This window comes from Equus asinus, chromosome 29, assembly GCF_041296235.1.
Source record: "Equus asinus isolate D_3611 breed Donkey chromosome 29, EquAss-T2T_v2, whole genome shotgun sequence".
NCBI lineage: Eukaryota > Metazoa > Chordata > Mammalia > Perissodactyla > Equidae > Equus > Equus asinus.
Genome location: NC_091818.1, coordinates 31,331,750 through 31,347,798, shown reverse-complemented (window position 1 = coordinate 31,347,798; position 16,049 = coordinate 31,331,750). Strand labels below are relative to the sequence as shown.

The following is a 16,049-nucleotide window of genomic DNA, read 5'->3' as shown; positions in this document are numbered from 1 at the left end:
CCATATGTTCTCTAGTGTGCTGGTGAAGTAGACATGGTCATCCCTGAGAAAAGAAGGAGTGGATTCAGTGCAGGACCTTGTAGAGAAGGATGAAGGCTGGGGATGGATGTGGAGTGAATGAGGGATATACTGACTAGGGACATGCTATGTGCAAGATCCAGTTGAGGCTAAAATCAGAACTGCACATTGGCACCAGTGCACTTCATTTGGTGATTATTTTCCCCAAAAATGTTTTGTATTTTGGTAGCAGGACAAAAAAATCTTTGTGAGTAGAAGCAAAATAATGTGAATAGTTAGAGAGATTGACGGTTGGGATTCTGTCTGAAAAACGTGATTGATACCCAGAGGAAAAAGGAAGAGGTTGAGATGAGAGTCACGAGGTCCAAGATGGACGAAGAAGATACAGAGAGAAATGGAAAGATATATAGGAAGTACGTAGCAGGGGCAAACAACTGGAAGCTTTAATGAAGTGGGTGAACACACATAGTAGAAGAAGTTCAGTGAAAAAGTAGGAAGATCTAACTTGTGGTCAGAGTGGGAAACTGAAGATTGAGATTTCTCCATGGAAGTAGTTCTCCGTGATGACCAGGACCAGAATGTGGTTATGAGGGTAGAAATCTGGTTGGACTGGGAGTATGCACAGCTGGAGTTGAGAAGTGACGTCCAGAAACTGTGAGGCTCAAGGAGTGATCGTTGAACATGCCCACACTGGAGTGGAGGGAAAGATCTTGAGCCACTGGCCACAGCTGGGACAGCCTTAGGATCTTTCCCCTAGACAGGGGACCTTTCCATCTGTATGTCTTCTGCTGTCCCTGTGTATTGGCACTCTTCTTTGATTACCTCATTAACAGTAAAATATGCTTCAAGTTTAATATCATTCGAGAGGGCTAGTTGATCGATGTTGCGTTAGTTACATAAATATGGAGATGCTCAGCTCTACATGAGCAATCTGCTTTGGCTGCCCTGATCAATGAAGCTAGCCCCTTTTTATTTGATAAACAGATTTATTGTTTCTTTTTAGTTTTATGATTTTAATTTACTTGCCCAGGAGCACCATTCAATACAGGCAAACAGGTTTCCCTAGGGCCCTAGTAGGTGTGTCATACTCAGAGGCGACTATTCTCTGGAATTTAAAATGGGGTGCTGGGGTAGGTCTTTCTCATCTTTCATGATCTCAAAACCATGATTTCCTGAAGAATGCCCTCAACACACATTTTATAATTCACCTTGGAAATAGGAAGGTTCCTCCCAGGACCCGCTTCCTTTTTCTCAGCCTGTTTGTGGCTGTCAGGTGTACCTTTTGCACCCGTATGCCTTCCATGAGGCTCCCAGACCTTGTGGAATAACAGCGATGGGTCTGCAGAGAGGGATCTATGCAGGAGATATTGGGGAAGGACGACCATCAGCTCCCCCTGTATTCCTTCTTAGCTCCTTTTGGCTACAAATTCAAGAACGGGAACTTAATTTTGGTCAGCTTTCATTGTGCCAAATGTAAACATTCTAGATTTACAGAAATACATCAAAAATTATATATAATATACTTGTGTGTTTATGTATATCTATGTATATGTGTTTGTATGTATACTTAATCTTCCTTAAATTAAAATCGTGCATTAGGTCACTTGACTCAAGCGCAGCTCACGGTAATTACTGAATGACATTTTGGCTGTGTGTGCCCCAGTACCCCCTTGTCCCCTATCTCTCTGGCACTTGATTTTGATCATTCATCAGCAGTCCTTTTCTGAGCCCTAGAAGCCCTAAAGCTCTCAAGTGCAAGAACACAGAAGCACGCTTCTGCCTACCTCTGGTTTTCAGCCCCAGAAAGTCTGTGTCTAACACCTGTTTTCAATCTTATGCTCCATTTCTCAAATCTTATTATATCTCTGCCTTTTCACACTTTGTAGTCTCTCTCTAATATTTGTTTGCAAAACACTAACTCATTTGTATTTCTATAATTACCGTGATTTTTTGTCTTCTCATCTGTAGCGGCTCCTTCCTTCTGGCAGCATCTCTGGAACTACTGTTCTTCCATACAATGGCACAGCATGAGAGATGATCTCTGATTTTAGGAGTGACCAGGCAGTTTTCTTGATAGTCAGGATGTAATTATGTTTCTAGACCCACAGTATTATCTTTCTTATGAGAGAACTAGTCTCCAGATTCTCGACTTAATGACTTCTAAGGGTTCCCATTTTCAAATGAGTATCTTATCCATTATATTCTTTTCTTACTATGTCACAATTCAATAACTGCATTTCAGGGACGACATAAGACCTCCTATCCATACGATATGCCTCTGTAGTAATAAGATATTTTTTCTCAAACAAGGAAAAGAGACAAAAACTTTGGGAAATGCTCAGAACATATAAGGGGGAAAGTGTACCCTAAAATTTCCTGTAATATGATACTCCTTTTCAGTTGTGGATCAAGGTTTGTCACACTAAGTTTCAGGATTGTATACACATTCTGTCAAATCTTCCTCTTTTTTTCATAAATGACTACATAAATCTCTTAGATAATTCCCTTAAAGAGAGTTTGTTCCAAAAGTAACTTCTCATCAGAACTTTTGGACATTATACATTTTTTTTTTTTTTGCCGGGGAAGATTTGCCGTGAGCTAACATCTGTGCCAGTTTTCCTCTATTTTGTATATGGGTTGGCCCCACAGTATGGTTGCCGATGAGTGGTGAGGGTCCACGCCTGGAACTGAAGCTGGGCCACCGAAGTGGAGCCTGCTGAATTTAACCACTAGGCCATAGGCCAGCCCCCTAAGACATTATACACATTTTAAAGAGGCAGATAACCATGCCTCTTGGTGACACAAATAGCATTCCATCTACTTATAGGACACACATGGAGTACATGTGATGTGAACGCAGATTTCCAGACAAAATGCCCAGGTTAACTTTTCTTCTGTGGCATTTGCCTTCCTTTGACCTGCAAACACAAGATCTAATCTTATAATTATTATAATTAACATTATTAATATTAAATTAATTATAATTTAACATGTATGTTCTCAGAAGCCAGGGCTTTGTGCTTCAGGGGTTTTTTTGGGCAGTATCCCACATTTTGCTTAGTGTGGTAGTTATTAAATATGACTCATGCACTGGACTGGCAAGAAATGCTATCGAAACAAAAAGGATACCTTTCAAATAATTAGCCCTTGGAAGAAGATGCTATCCATCCATCTAGATCCATTTGGGAATCTAAAGACTGACAAGACTATATAGAAAATGCCAGAGAAGAGTCATTGTCCCCAAGTTGCATTGCCTGCCATCAGAGACCCATGGAAGTCACGACAGACGCTGCCCAGAGTCCAGACACATACGGATGGTGGCCGTCAGGAAGTGACTCACGCTGGAGATTACAGCATTTAACGAGGCAAAGAGGGGTGGATGCTTAGACAGTAGTCAGTAAGCCGTTCTTTAGTCAACTGACTATAGATTTAAAGAAAAGCCTCATTATTTATAGCAATCTTGTTGAAATGGAAGGAAGACAGAGTAAATTTTTATTGGTCAATTTAACCCAATGTTGTAAGGCTACTACTAAGTCAAAATTCTCCTGGACTTCAAAGGGACAAATGCTCAAAATACAGAGGGGCCGTTGCTGACCTTTTAAAAATGACTGCTTAACTTATCATTTGCCCTTCACTTTCAAAGCCACTGAGTTTGCTCCCAGAATGTTTTACTTGTATGAAGATTCCTTCCATATCCCTATTTTAATAACAAATAGTCATTGACTTTATTTGCTAGGAAAAAGGAGAGAGAGAATGAGATCTGAAAAATGGGCCCACTAAGAGGCATTGCAGAGTGGAAAGCTGGCCACTAATCCAGAGCAAAGTTATTTAGTGAAATGCTGAAGGGGCCATTCATTCACACTGGCATATCCTATAAGAAGCTATCTTTAATGCAGTATTGCCGGGCATTGTCGTAAGTATGATAGGCTAGAAATTTCTGTGCACATGGAATAAGGATCATGTTCCTACTAGGATACATCAAAATCTTTATCATCACCATGGAATATTTAGTAAGGGTCTCCCAGTACACGTGCCACAGTGGAAGGTGGTATCTTTACGACAAGCACAATACGTTTATGAGTAAAAGTTTAAAGCACGCTGAAAATGTTAAATGCGAGACAAATGCCACATAATGAGTTAACATTTTTCACAGGGTGCGTCTTCTGGTGGATGAAGGCTATGAAGATCGGATTCTGATGGCACATGACATACACACAAAGCATCGGCTGGTGAAATATGGAGGTCACGGCTATTCTCATATACTCACCAACATTGTTCCTAAAATGTTGCTTAGAGGTATAACTGAGAATGTACTGGATAAGATCCTAATAGAGAACCCTAAGCAATGGCTAACTTTCAAATAGGCTGGTTGTTTATGAATTCACACCTTGAGCATAAAGCTTGCAGAGAACATTCAGTGATTTCAAACCCACTGTGAGATATTAATCGGAGCTACGTAGGACTAATGACAGATCATTTCCTTTTTATGAGATTTAGAAGAGTTTTGCCTTCTCAGAAACTGGCCGACTATTACATCTGCACCTTTAGGGAGTTACTGAGCCTAATTGAGCCCTACCATTTTGCCTTAACAATATAAATATGCAAGTACCTATTTCCAAACAATGATCTACGGTCTATATCCCCTAATTTGTTTTGTTTTGTTTTCTTAATCTATCAGCTGCACTACTTGAGAAAATTTAAAGTGTTTCTAGTTAAATTACCCCCTTCTGGAGCAATCTAATGTTTCTTGTAATATTGATGATCCTACTAATTATCCTGCTGTTCTTTAATTAATGCTTAATGAATAATATGGCACTTTAAAATAGCTTCTGCAGCAAGGGAAGTTAAATTTTGAGTCTTTTTTCTTTTCCTAAAGGATACTGTAATACAATTGCCAATTCACAACGGTCAAAATAGCGTGGAAGGTTAATTATATGCTGTCACCTATCTGTATATACTTATAACAAATCGGTATTGTTGCCTGTGGGTTTCTGGTGTCCATTTTTGCTGTTAATTTTGTTGTGTTTTGAAAAATTTGCATAAGGGGGTGTGAACATATAACATAGTACTGAATTAGAAAAATTCAATCATAAAAGTCAAAATATATTACATAATATAGTTTAATGAATCATTACATTTATAATAACAAAGGCCACAATTTAATTAATTAATAATATATAATGCAAATAAAAAGAAATGTTTGCCTTATATATATTCCCTTTATTTCCTTTACCTTTTATTTGTTCTTCCTTGGGCCTCAACAGAAAAAATAATGCTTATTTATCTGAAGGAAAGGTCAGATCTATTAGAAATGACAGTCTGATTCTGGAGCCTACTCTTTAAAAGGTACCCAGCCCTGAAGTTTTGTGTAAATAAAGCCTTTTGAAAAACTCTTAGTTGCTGTGGAATGCTGTTTATAAATTAATATTTTGGTTGAATCCTTACTATGTTATTTGTTATCTAAAAAACAATTCTCCAAACCCTTGGTGCCAATTCCTCTTTGATAAATATATATTGTTAAATGAAATAAAATCCATTGCAACTCCTTTATGAGTTATCTTACATATTAGAAAGGCCAAATAGAATTAGTCATTATTCTTGATGAATGGGCTGCTTTTAATCATATAAATCATGACAGTTACTCAGACCAAGGCATTTAAACCAAGCAAACAGCACCTTCAGATGGGAACGCCATGCATAACTCTTTTGGAAAGTTGAGGTTTGCTAAATAAAAGATATTTCTGTGGATCAAAGATGATCAAGCTTTCTGTGTATTAGAACAGAAAGTACCCAAGAGGAATGAGCCAGGAGAACAAACTAATTCCTTTAAATGAAAAAATGCAAATGTCCTTCACCAGTAAAAAAAAAAAAATAGCAGATTTTTAAAGCTCTGTTTTTGAAATTTACTTGTCAAAGAGTCTTCACAGACAACTGAGAGGGGAACAGATTTTTCACTGTAATAGTCGAAGTTGTCTAATAGTTAGGATATATCAACATGCATTTTTAATCTTTTTCTTAGATTAAAGAGATGGCTTTTGGCAGTGTATTTTAAGCAGAGAGAAAGGATTTGCACTATTCTCAAAGTCTACTTTACTGTGAGCTTCAATCCACCTGAGAAAAAAGAAAAAAACTGATAATTCAAATGCATATAATTCATAAACGTGGCAAAGAAGAACCACTTTGTTTCTCTAGTCCTCATATTAACAGTCTGCCACAGAATGCAGTGAAAGTATTGATTGGCATATGGTAATGAAGAAGCCACAGGCTTAATTTACAGACATGTGATGTATAGGGCATTGTAACCTAATAAAATTTAATTTTCTGGGTAACTCTTAAAAGATAAGTCATTTAAATTATTTTGCTACTCCATATATTTTTGTCATCCAAAATATACTTCAATCCAAAATAAGTCAAATAATTTATGTGTGTTTGTGTGTGTGTAGACACATTTTTTTAAATTAAATTTTTGAGGCTATACAGCCACTGTGCCTATGGTCTGAAGCCATATATATATTATATTTCATCGAACATATATATATACACATATATATGTAGCAGGTATTTGTATAAAATATATACACTTTGTCGTCATATCGGTTATATGTGAAATTGTTCATCTTGAAATAACCTCAGGCCACGATTTGTAGTAACTACTTGAAGGCCTTACTTAGTGTCCCCTTGGTGACGCATGCATTAGCTCAAATTAAACCTCTGTGCATTGGATTAAGAATACTCTTTTGTTCCAAAGAAGGCAAAAGCCTCAGTCTGATTTAACACCAAAGAATAAATATCTCCAATTTTCCAAGTAAATCTAAACGCATTCCACTGACAAAATGGACACACAGGGGATTTCTAAATACCATACATAATTACACATTTTCACACTGGGAGGGTAATCCTATGATACAATTTCCATCTCTATTTTTAAAGACTATCACCAGAGAAGAGAGAAAAGAAAATTCGTAAGAAAAAGAAAATGTGAAAATGATCATACGCTTGGGAATTCCCTCAAATCCAGAAAATTCCAGGTTAAGGCTTGAAGTTGAATCATTCCCAGGTCTAGCTCTAAAGTTAACAAGAGTACAAGGCAAACGATTTCTTTGGACACAAGCAGCATTGTTTCAATTCGACCTTCTCCTGCAGGGTAAAATCATTCTTCCCCACACTATGAATGGACTCCAGGTGTCATAATAAGCAAGGAAACTCACGAGAACCAAAGCTGACAAATGGATAAAAGCAGCAAGATCACAGTACACCAAAGGATCATATATATTGAAGAAATAATTCAGTGTCTTAGATTTTTCTATAAAAATTTGTGATCTATATAGGACTTCATTCACATGGACACTAACGATAAGGAGTATTTGCTTTGGCGGTAGAGAATCACACATCTGCTTATCTTGCCTTTAATATTTTTTTACATCATGTTTCTGAGTATACAGATGTGAGTCAGGTAGCATTTGAATTCCCCACATATACACAACTGAGGGGCCCCGCAACTGGCATCCCCTGGGATCCTTGATTCATTGACGTTAGCCGTACGAATCCAGTGTCCAAACTCAGACTAATAAGCTTAGTTTCTGCGTTATCAGTCAGCATAAATAATAAATCCAGAAAATGTGCTGTATTTATTGTTGTTTCCTCCGTGGGCTTTCCCACCATCTAATTTGATGTAGACTTCGTCTCCTGGCTCCAAATGAAGAACCACACTGTTACTGGCGTAGTCGTAATTCTGATCAGCGTCTTGGGCAATCGCACTAGCACGCACCTATGTGAAACAGACAAGAATTAGAATTTGTCACAGAGAATTCTCAAGTTTTCTTTTTTGCTGTTCACTCAGCATCATAAGCAGACTTGCTGCCACGGCACAGAATTTAGTGCGGGAAAGTCCACCTTGAACTTGGAGCTTTATGAGGATATCTTTGTAACAGTTTGAACTATGTCATTGGAAAGGAGAAAATAGTGCTTTCGTGAACGTCTTTCCAGTAGTCTTTTCTTACTATATGTTGTAAACAATGCATACCAATCTATCCTCTTCCTAAATCACGACTTTTTCTAATTCCCTGAATCTTTATGCCCAATCACTTCCTGAAATGGAAATAATAATATTTTTTTTGCATTTTAATTTAAGCCACATAGTAATATTCTAACCAGCTGTTTATGAGGACAGAAGTTCAATCCAAACTTCAGTTGGTTCTCACGATTATTAGAAAATTGAGATCCATAGTAGGTAAAGACTCAAAGAAATACCACCATTCTAAGTCTACTATAGAAGAAGAAAAAAGGAAAGAAAGCCTTTTGACTTGGGGCTTTCAAAATTGAATTCAGGTAAAGCCCCTTTTACCAGAAGCTTAACCCCTTTACACATCTTTGGTTATACCACTCAGGTTTTCAGAGTTCTTTTTCTATTTGTGCCTTTTTATGACGTAATTGTGACGTGTGCACTGAAATCAATTATTTAATTTCAACATATCTAAAAGTTACAGAAGGAACTAAATTTCCATGATTTGAGGTCTCTAAAATTTCTAGAATTTTCGAATGATCTCACTGAATACCCTTTTATATCTAGGTGATTCTAAATGTGTGGTTTGCTTTGAGGATGAAGGCTGTTAATAATCCACTCAGGTTGAGCCTGTAATCTCATTAGTGACTTGATAGACACTTCGAAACAGTCAAATTGCCCATCTTATCAAGTAATATGGACATTCTGTCACATCCTCAACTCAAATTAGGCTTCATATTCATTTAGCTACATTTTGATTCTGCCTTGGAAAAAAATGTTTCAATAGGCAGACTTGTATTTGATTTATTTTGGTAAAACATCTTCTACTTTGTGGCTTGTTTCTATTCCACTATAATGATATTTCCCTGAATAACGTAGCAAGTGATTTAGTGGTTTTGTAAACCTGCGCTATGTAATAATGCATGACTTGGGGTACAATATGCTGGGTTTTATCACTTGGCAAAATGAGGGAAATGAGACATAAGTCAAGAATTTCCATGCATTTCTTTCAAAACTGAAATGATAGGTTTTCAAATTAAATTTTCATGTGGCATGTTCTCACATTAATGCTGAAATGTTAAAAAAGGAGAAGGCTCTTTGACACTGCTGAACTTGTAAAGTAATTTGAGTAGTATTTTCAAAATTTCTTTCTCGATATCATGTAACAAAAGGAGAAAAGGGCTTTAAGGATTTAGAATTGCTTAACGCTGTGCTGACACTAATAGAATGAACGCCATATACTATGCAATTATGCTCAGAAGCACTGACTCAAATGTACACACCAATTGAGTGAGGTGGTTTGTTTTGACCATTAAGTAATAATACAATTTAATGTCGTAATATTTCCTAGGAATTAATCAGAAGTTTATGGGAGTTGAAGGCTTTGATTCATTAATTTCACCTAGTCATTAATTCCCAGGAAAAAGAAATCTGCAAGGAGGATAGTGCTATTACGACCTGATTTCTTTTATGTGTGGATTTGTAATGGATGAGAAAAATTAAAATATAAAATAGTAATTAGCCATATTAGTAATATATTAATTATCAATCCATAATATACTTCTCAACTATTATTAATAAGCAGACACATTTTCTTCAGTGCTTCAGGTATTTAGTATATGTTCGATAGGTATTGTGCTTTAACATTGTTTTCTATAGGGAGGCATTTGGGAACCAGGACTCATCAAAATCACTTGATTTAGAGACAATCATCTTAAATATATATACACTGCAGTTTTTATTCTATAGGGTATAGTCACAAATCCATGTAAATGTTCCCATTTTTATTCAGCAGGTGTAACCACAGAAACCTGCAAATGCATTAGTGTGATGCCACCGACTGGAAGGTTACCCTTTGGGGTTTCACTTCCTTTGTTGGATAAAACCAGTGTGACTGCTTTGTAATGAAAGTGATTCTCTAAGATTTTAACCTATAGCGTACCATTAGATTTTCTCAATTAAATCATTGCCATACTCCAGTGTAATATGCATGACTTTAGTGTGTCTGCTCACCTGATTATACTTTAGACGTATAATGGGACTTGAAATTTCATGCTCTGGTGTCCAGCTCAGTGACTTCCAACAATTCCTCCTTTAAGCCATCAAACTATTGAGGAAGGTAATGCATCCACCCATGAGGCTATTTTCAGGTTTCTAAATGTACACTGATTTCAGCATTTTCTCTGGGAATATGATGCATCCTTTCCTTAGCCCGTTAGACCCATTTCTAACTAAATGGACTCTCAAATCTTTTCCTATTGCAAGTTAACCATTTAGATTCTGCCTGATCTTTAGTGCATGGTTCACTGCCCCTAAAAAAATAATTAATTTGACATTTCATTAATCTTGCTAATCAATGAATATCAACCCACAAACTATTCTTTGTTTCCAATATATCTCATGTTCACTGGTGCCAGAACTAATAAATTCTTAAGAGTAAAAATTGGTCTTTAATTATTTTATAGTTCTCATCTTGAGCCAGTTTTAGCTTTTACTACAGTGGCTTATGATAGTGATTGTATTCAAACAGCAATACTTTTCTATTCAGGCTTTCTGCTAAAAGTATACCAACATATTAAAAATATTTCCTGTCTCTATGTAAAGCTATTTGAGTCCAACTTTTACCTTTAATGTGCACTGTCACGGGCTCTCAACAAATGGGAAGATGAAATTTAGGTTGATGGCTTCATAGGGAATATGAAAACCGTGGTCTTTTTACTGGTATGTTTGTGAGAATGTTAGAGGTTGTACAGCTTTAGCATTATCTTATTAGTGAGGGCTTATCATTAGAGACAATATTTATGGTAACATTTGCTAATTTAATTAATTGCTACTGATGTTCTCATAATTTCATTTTCATTGTACTTCTGTGGAACCATAAACAAAAGGTTAAGTGGCGCATCAGGTTAATTTACTGGCCTTTGATGTTTCCATCTGTGATCCTGCATTCAACACAAAGCATAAATAAAATGGTTCTCATATGGTTACGGTCCAGAGGCATCCCTTTATCCTAGAGTGAACTACATTTTTAGTTTAATTTTTGTGCTTCCCAAATCCACTTAATCCACAGAACATTACGCTGACATGGATCTCTGAGTTTCTGTTTTATGAAAACACATTAGGTCAGCTCAGAGGGGGAAACTGCCATTCAAAAAAGTGATCAGACGAGAGCATAATTGAAAATCAAGGATAAACTATTTATCTAATATTAATTTTAAAAAGATTTTATGAGATTTCTCATTTGCAACTGCCTGCACACCAGACTTTACAAAACAGCCCTATTCTAGAGATAAAATTCCTTAACATTAATACTGTGATAACCATTTTCCAAAATAGTCCATGCTGAACTGGAAAATATATTGTTCGCTACTGTATTTATTTTTCTGAATTACTTGTTGCACACCTTCTGCAGAGGGAGCAGCATCATCATGCCAATGGCAAACATTCTACATTATAAGGTCAGCTGGTCTGCCTTACTTTTTCCCTGATCTTCATGGAATGCACATGCTAGAATGATACCAAGGAGCATCTTACACTCCAAACAATGAACTAATTTTAAAAACAAAATGCCCATAGAACACTATATGGAATGATTTTCTTGGGATCAGTGCAACACACCCGGGCTCAGCAGTCTAAACATCAACACTTAAACTAATTTAAATGGTTCCCGGTTTTTCATGCAACTGCAATTTCCAGATATTTAAAGATGTGAGCGTTTTTACACATTGGCTGACAAAACTTGAATCTTATTCCATTTTAACGAATACCTCTAAAAACAAGCTCTTCCGCCTGATAGTATTTTCCAGACATAACCTTTGAGTCAGAAGAGAGCCAATTAGTAAATAAATGGGTGCCTCATTGCTGCCGGCTGAGGGGCTGTTCCTAGACCATTTTGTAAGGGTGACACAAGCGCTCTGTTCTGGCCCAGTGAGTCATGCCCTTCATGGCCATTTACCTACAACTATCCCACGGCTCTGTGAATAATTTTTATTTTATCTTAATATTATTTTCGTGCATAGTAACTATAATAAACAACCCTGTCAGTGCCTCCTGGTGGCCATTTCTCCCCTTTTTGTTCCACCTGTCCTGAGAGCCCCTTAAGCCATTTACTTCTAAATTCCTTTGGAACTCAGGGGCCGCGTGAAGGGGCAGGGACAAGATCTTCTGTCCTTTCTCTCTCTTAGACATTTAGGATGTTCGCCTTAAACTCTTGAAAGAATTCTGACACTCAGGTCTTTGGAAGAAATCTTGCTTTAACGGTGCTTAATAGAAACCTGGGTTATAGCTAAACAGGTCTGAATTCCAGGGCCAGCGACCTGAAGCCCGATAGCCTTTGTTAAATCAAAGTTGGCCGTGGCAGGGTCGGGAGCCCTTCCCTCGGCCACCCGGTAAGCAGAGTTAAAGCCGAAAAACTCAGCCCAGGCGGCAAGGCCTCTCCCCAAGGGGGCTGCTGATTCAGCGCGTGCAGAGGATCCGATTACACTTTTAGGTAGTTACAAATATTAGTTTCCCCTTGTGACTAAGAGATCGGATACTTTGCTTTTGCAATAACCGTGAATTTCTCAGGCAAACGGTAGAGCGGCCCCAACATAAAACTGCAGACCCGTGCACCGCCCTTACGCCAGCGCCGACCAGCTCAGGAGAGCAAGTCCTCGTGGCCGTGGCGGAGGGCTAATCTGAGGCTATTTCACAGTCAAGGCCAAGGCCACTTTCGAGTGTGAGCTACGAGGCAGGGGCTGCAAAGCCCCTCACTCTGGCAGTGAGGCCCACAGCCCCGGGGCTGGGCTCAGGCCGCCCGCCCTCCTAGCCACCTGCCTGTGCGTCCTTCTACTCCAGCCAGCGGAGTTTGGGTTCTGTGTTTGGGCGCGTGTTTTACGGCGTAAACCCAGGAGTGTCAACTTTTCCTTTTGTTATCAACACTCATTACCTCTCCCCCTTCTCCTTAGGCTGAAAACTAACCAGAGTTTGCGTCTTGAATTTGCTGATAGGAGTTTCCCGCAGGGGCCTTGAGACCGCCGGTGCAAGGTCCCGCTTCGGCCCTGGACGCGACCCCCTTGGCCTCGCTCCTTCGGGCACCTTCTTTCTCCCTCGGGCCCCTGTCTTTCTCCCCTGGGTTTGTGACCCTGGCACGCCCATTCCGGACTCTCCCCGACGCTCCCGTTCCCGGCAAAGCCTGAGAGCTATCCTACGCTGCTGCGGATCCCACGGCCGGGGGCGCTTCCTGCTCCGGGACTCCGGGTGCACACGAGGTCCAGGGGACCGCGCTCCGGCTTCCCGCCCCTTCAGGATCGCGCTCACACTCGCGCGCACCGTTTGCGGGTCCTAGGCTCGGGAACCGCCCTCTCCAGGCCGCCGGGCGCCCTCTGTGGTGCGCGACCCCCGCCTCTCCAGAGTGGAACAGCGTCCCCCCTCGCGTCGCTCCCGGGAGCCGGGCTGCCGCGCCCTTCCTCCGCGGGCTCCCACCCCCATTTCCGGGGTCTCCTCCCTCTCGCCCGCACCTTCGCGCTCTCCCTCCCCGCCCTCCCCGCTGCCTGCCCGCACTCACCTGGTTGTTTTTGCAGAGATCAGCCCACATGCTGGTGCCGTCCCCTCCACGCATCAGGACGTGGTAGGTGAAGAAGTAGATGCCCGGGATGGAGCAGGTGAACTTGCCCGTGGTGGGATCGTAGTGGTTACCGAGGTTGGTGACCACGTCGTCGAACTTGAGCACCTCATAGCCTTCGTGCTGCCGCTTGAGGCCGGCGTAGAAGGCGATCTTGGGCACCGTGCTGTAGGTGGCGGCGCTGATGGCCCCAGCCGCGTTCAGGCCGGGCGCCCCGGGCGGGCCCGGCAGGCCTTGGCGGCCGGGCTCACCCTTCTCGCCCGGGGGGCCCACGGGGCCCGGCGGCCCGGGCTCACCGGGAGGCCCACGCGGGCCCGCCTTCCCGGGCCTGCCGGCCTCGCCTTTGGGGCCCTGGATGAAGGTGGGCAGGGACTGCATGAGGCCGCGGTCCGGCGTGGCGGCCGTGCTGGGCGCCTTGGTGCCCCCGTAGGGGTCGCAGACCATGCGGCAGGTGCCCAGCATCTCGTAATGCGCCGACGTGCCGGCCGAGCTCACCAGCACCGGGATGAGGATGACCAGCAGCAGCACCATCACCACCCCCAGCGCCCCGGCGGCGATCAGGCGCCTCCTGCTGCCCACCAGCCGGCTCAGCGCGGGGCGATCCTCTTGTCTGCTTTTGGACAAAATTTTGATGGTTGGGCGGGGACCTCCTCAGAGCCGAAAACAACCCCCTGCGAACCCCAACTCCCCTGGGCGGGCGCGCGCCGGCCGCTCCTCGCCTGCTCCTGCTCCCCCCGCTGAGGCTGCGGCTGGGGAGGGAGTTCGGACGCCAAGTGACTTGAGCTGAAGTCCCGAGCTGGGGGTGGGGGCTGGGGGAGGGGTGCGCAGGGCGCCCTCTCGCCTCCGGCGAACCCCTTCGCACCTGTGGCTGCCGCCGGCGCCGGCGCGGCCACCCGGAGGGCAGAGCCAGCCGCCGCCTCTCGCGCCCGCCGGGCCGCTCACACTTTTATGCCGCCGCTGCCAGCGATCGACTTTTCCGTTTTTGCAGACTGCGCCAGTTCGCACCAACTTTCCGTCTGAAGTTGCCTTTTTCTGCCTCCTCCTTCTCTTCTTTCGCTCGCTCTGTTCGCCCTTCCCCTGCCTTTTTTTTTTTTTTTTTTGGTTTGTTTCCTCCTTTGCAACCACCGCAAATCTAACAGAGGTGCATCCCCAAAGACCCGCGCTGGCCGCGCGAGCTGGGACCAGCCGCCCCCGGGGCGGGCGGAGCGGCGGCGGCGGGCACCGGCGGCTCGGTGAGGCTCCGGGCTGGAGCGGAGGAGCTAGCGAGCAGCGGCGAGCGCCTCGCGGCCGGGAGCGGAGCGCGAGAGAGACTGAACGCTGAATTCTGCCTGGGTACCACCTGCCAGGAGAAGAGGAGGCTGACAAACGCGCGCCGGAGCAATTTATAGGCACCCAAGGCACAGAGGAAGGGGAGCCGCTTTGGCATCTCCTAGCAGCATCTGCTCTGCTCATCCCACTCAGAGAGAGTTTGGCATTACTCTGACAATGTGGGATTTTTTTTTTCGGCCTCTCTTTTTTTCCCTCTCTGCACATGGATGAGCAGTGAGATCCTGAATACTCCCTTGCTGAACTCAGGCGATGGCAGCGCTGTCGCTGGACATACCTGGGGGGAGCGAGACAGATGTGCACTACCCTTCAGCACTCAAGGGTCACACTTTAAGTCCCCTAGGTCCCCACAGCCAGCAGCCCCAGTTGAAGGGTGGAGGTGAAGGTTGAAAGGCAGGTGGCTTGGTTGACAATATTTCTCTACTGGCTCACCCCCAATCAGTGCTTCAGGTGTTTTTTTAAATGCCACTTTTAACAGAACGAGGGCCCTTTAGAATATTCCAGATGGTAGATGTGACTTTTTTTTTTTTAACCTTCTGGTTTTCCTCGCCAGTCTTCTAAAATGAAATAAGATGTTACCAGAGAACAGAAAGGTGTGTTGAAAAGCCAAAGGACGTTTCTCAATGACTTTCAGTGAACATGCCCACAGAAAGGGGGGCTGGGTGGTTCTTTTCACAAATGCTGTAACTGGTGAATGTATGCGTCTGTACTCCACTTACAGGCTTACAATTCTAGCAACCTTTCAGGAGATGCTGCCATTGGATTTGAAGTTGCATTTACTTAAAGGCGCTACATGCACGAGAAATAATCACTTGTCAAAATGCCTTCAAAAGTCTTAACATAAAACAGGCAGTGTTTATAAAAGTACTGGGGGGCAAGACCTGTCCCCAAGATATAAGCTCCATAGCACATTTCCTGCATGTGTGATGGGGGATGGGGAAAATAGGAAAAATATGGGAAAGAAGACCCCATTTGCAGTGGGAGAGCAGGAGAAGGAAGATCCTGGATTTATAATATTAATGGAAAGCCCCCCAGAGTAGATAGATATTAGCAAGTTATCCCAGCAACAAATACATAAGACACATAAGAACAGCTTTAAAT

General features: G+C 42.3%; 3 protein-coding genes across 4 annotated transcripts in view; 1 reads left to right on the top strand and 2 right to left on the bottom strand.

Annotated features, from left to right (window-relative positions):
* Nucleotides 1-5,562, top strand: part of PTER (phosphotriesterase related) — a 56,681-nt gene extending 51,119 nt beyond the window's left edge. For both annotated transcript variants that reach the window (XM_044762183.2, XM_070501314.1), the window contains exon 5: nt 4,172-5,562. In XM_044762183.2, the coding sequence (XP_044618118.2) occupies nt 4,172-4,382 (211 nt within the window). In that variant the 3' untranslated portion in view covers nt 4,383-5,562. The remainder of the gene's footprint in view (nt 1-4,171) is intronic.
* RSU1 (Ras suppressor protein 1) overlaps nt 1-16,049 on the bottom strand; it is a 308,922-nt gene that overhangs the window by 61,531 nt on the left and 231,342 nt on the right. The gene's annotated exons all lie outside the window — the stretch shown is intronic.
* Nucleotides 5,123-14,287, bottom strand: C1QL3 (complement C1q like 3). The gene is made up of 2 exons (XM_014841721.3): nt 13,566-14,287; nt 5,123-7,786 (listed from the first exon to the last, which is right to left on the bottom strand). Exons 1-2 carry the CDS (start codon nt 14,151-14,153, stop codon nt 7,607-7,609), a joined length of 768 nt encoding a protein of 255 aa, XP_014697207.1. The 5' UTR covers nt 14,154-14,287; the 3' UTR covers nt 5,123-7,606.

What these genes read in the sequence shown, in the direction of transcription:
- C1QL3 (XM_014841721.3), bottom strand. Translation starts at nt 14,153, where the DNA reads ATGGTGCTGCTGCTGGTCATCCTCATCCCGGTGCTGGTGAGCTCGGCC. An exon ending in ATCTCTGCAAAAACAACCAG is followed by an intron (nt 7,787 to 13,565) that starts GTGAGTGCGGGC and finishes TGTTTCACATAG; the next exon opens with GTGCGTGCTAGTGCGATTGC.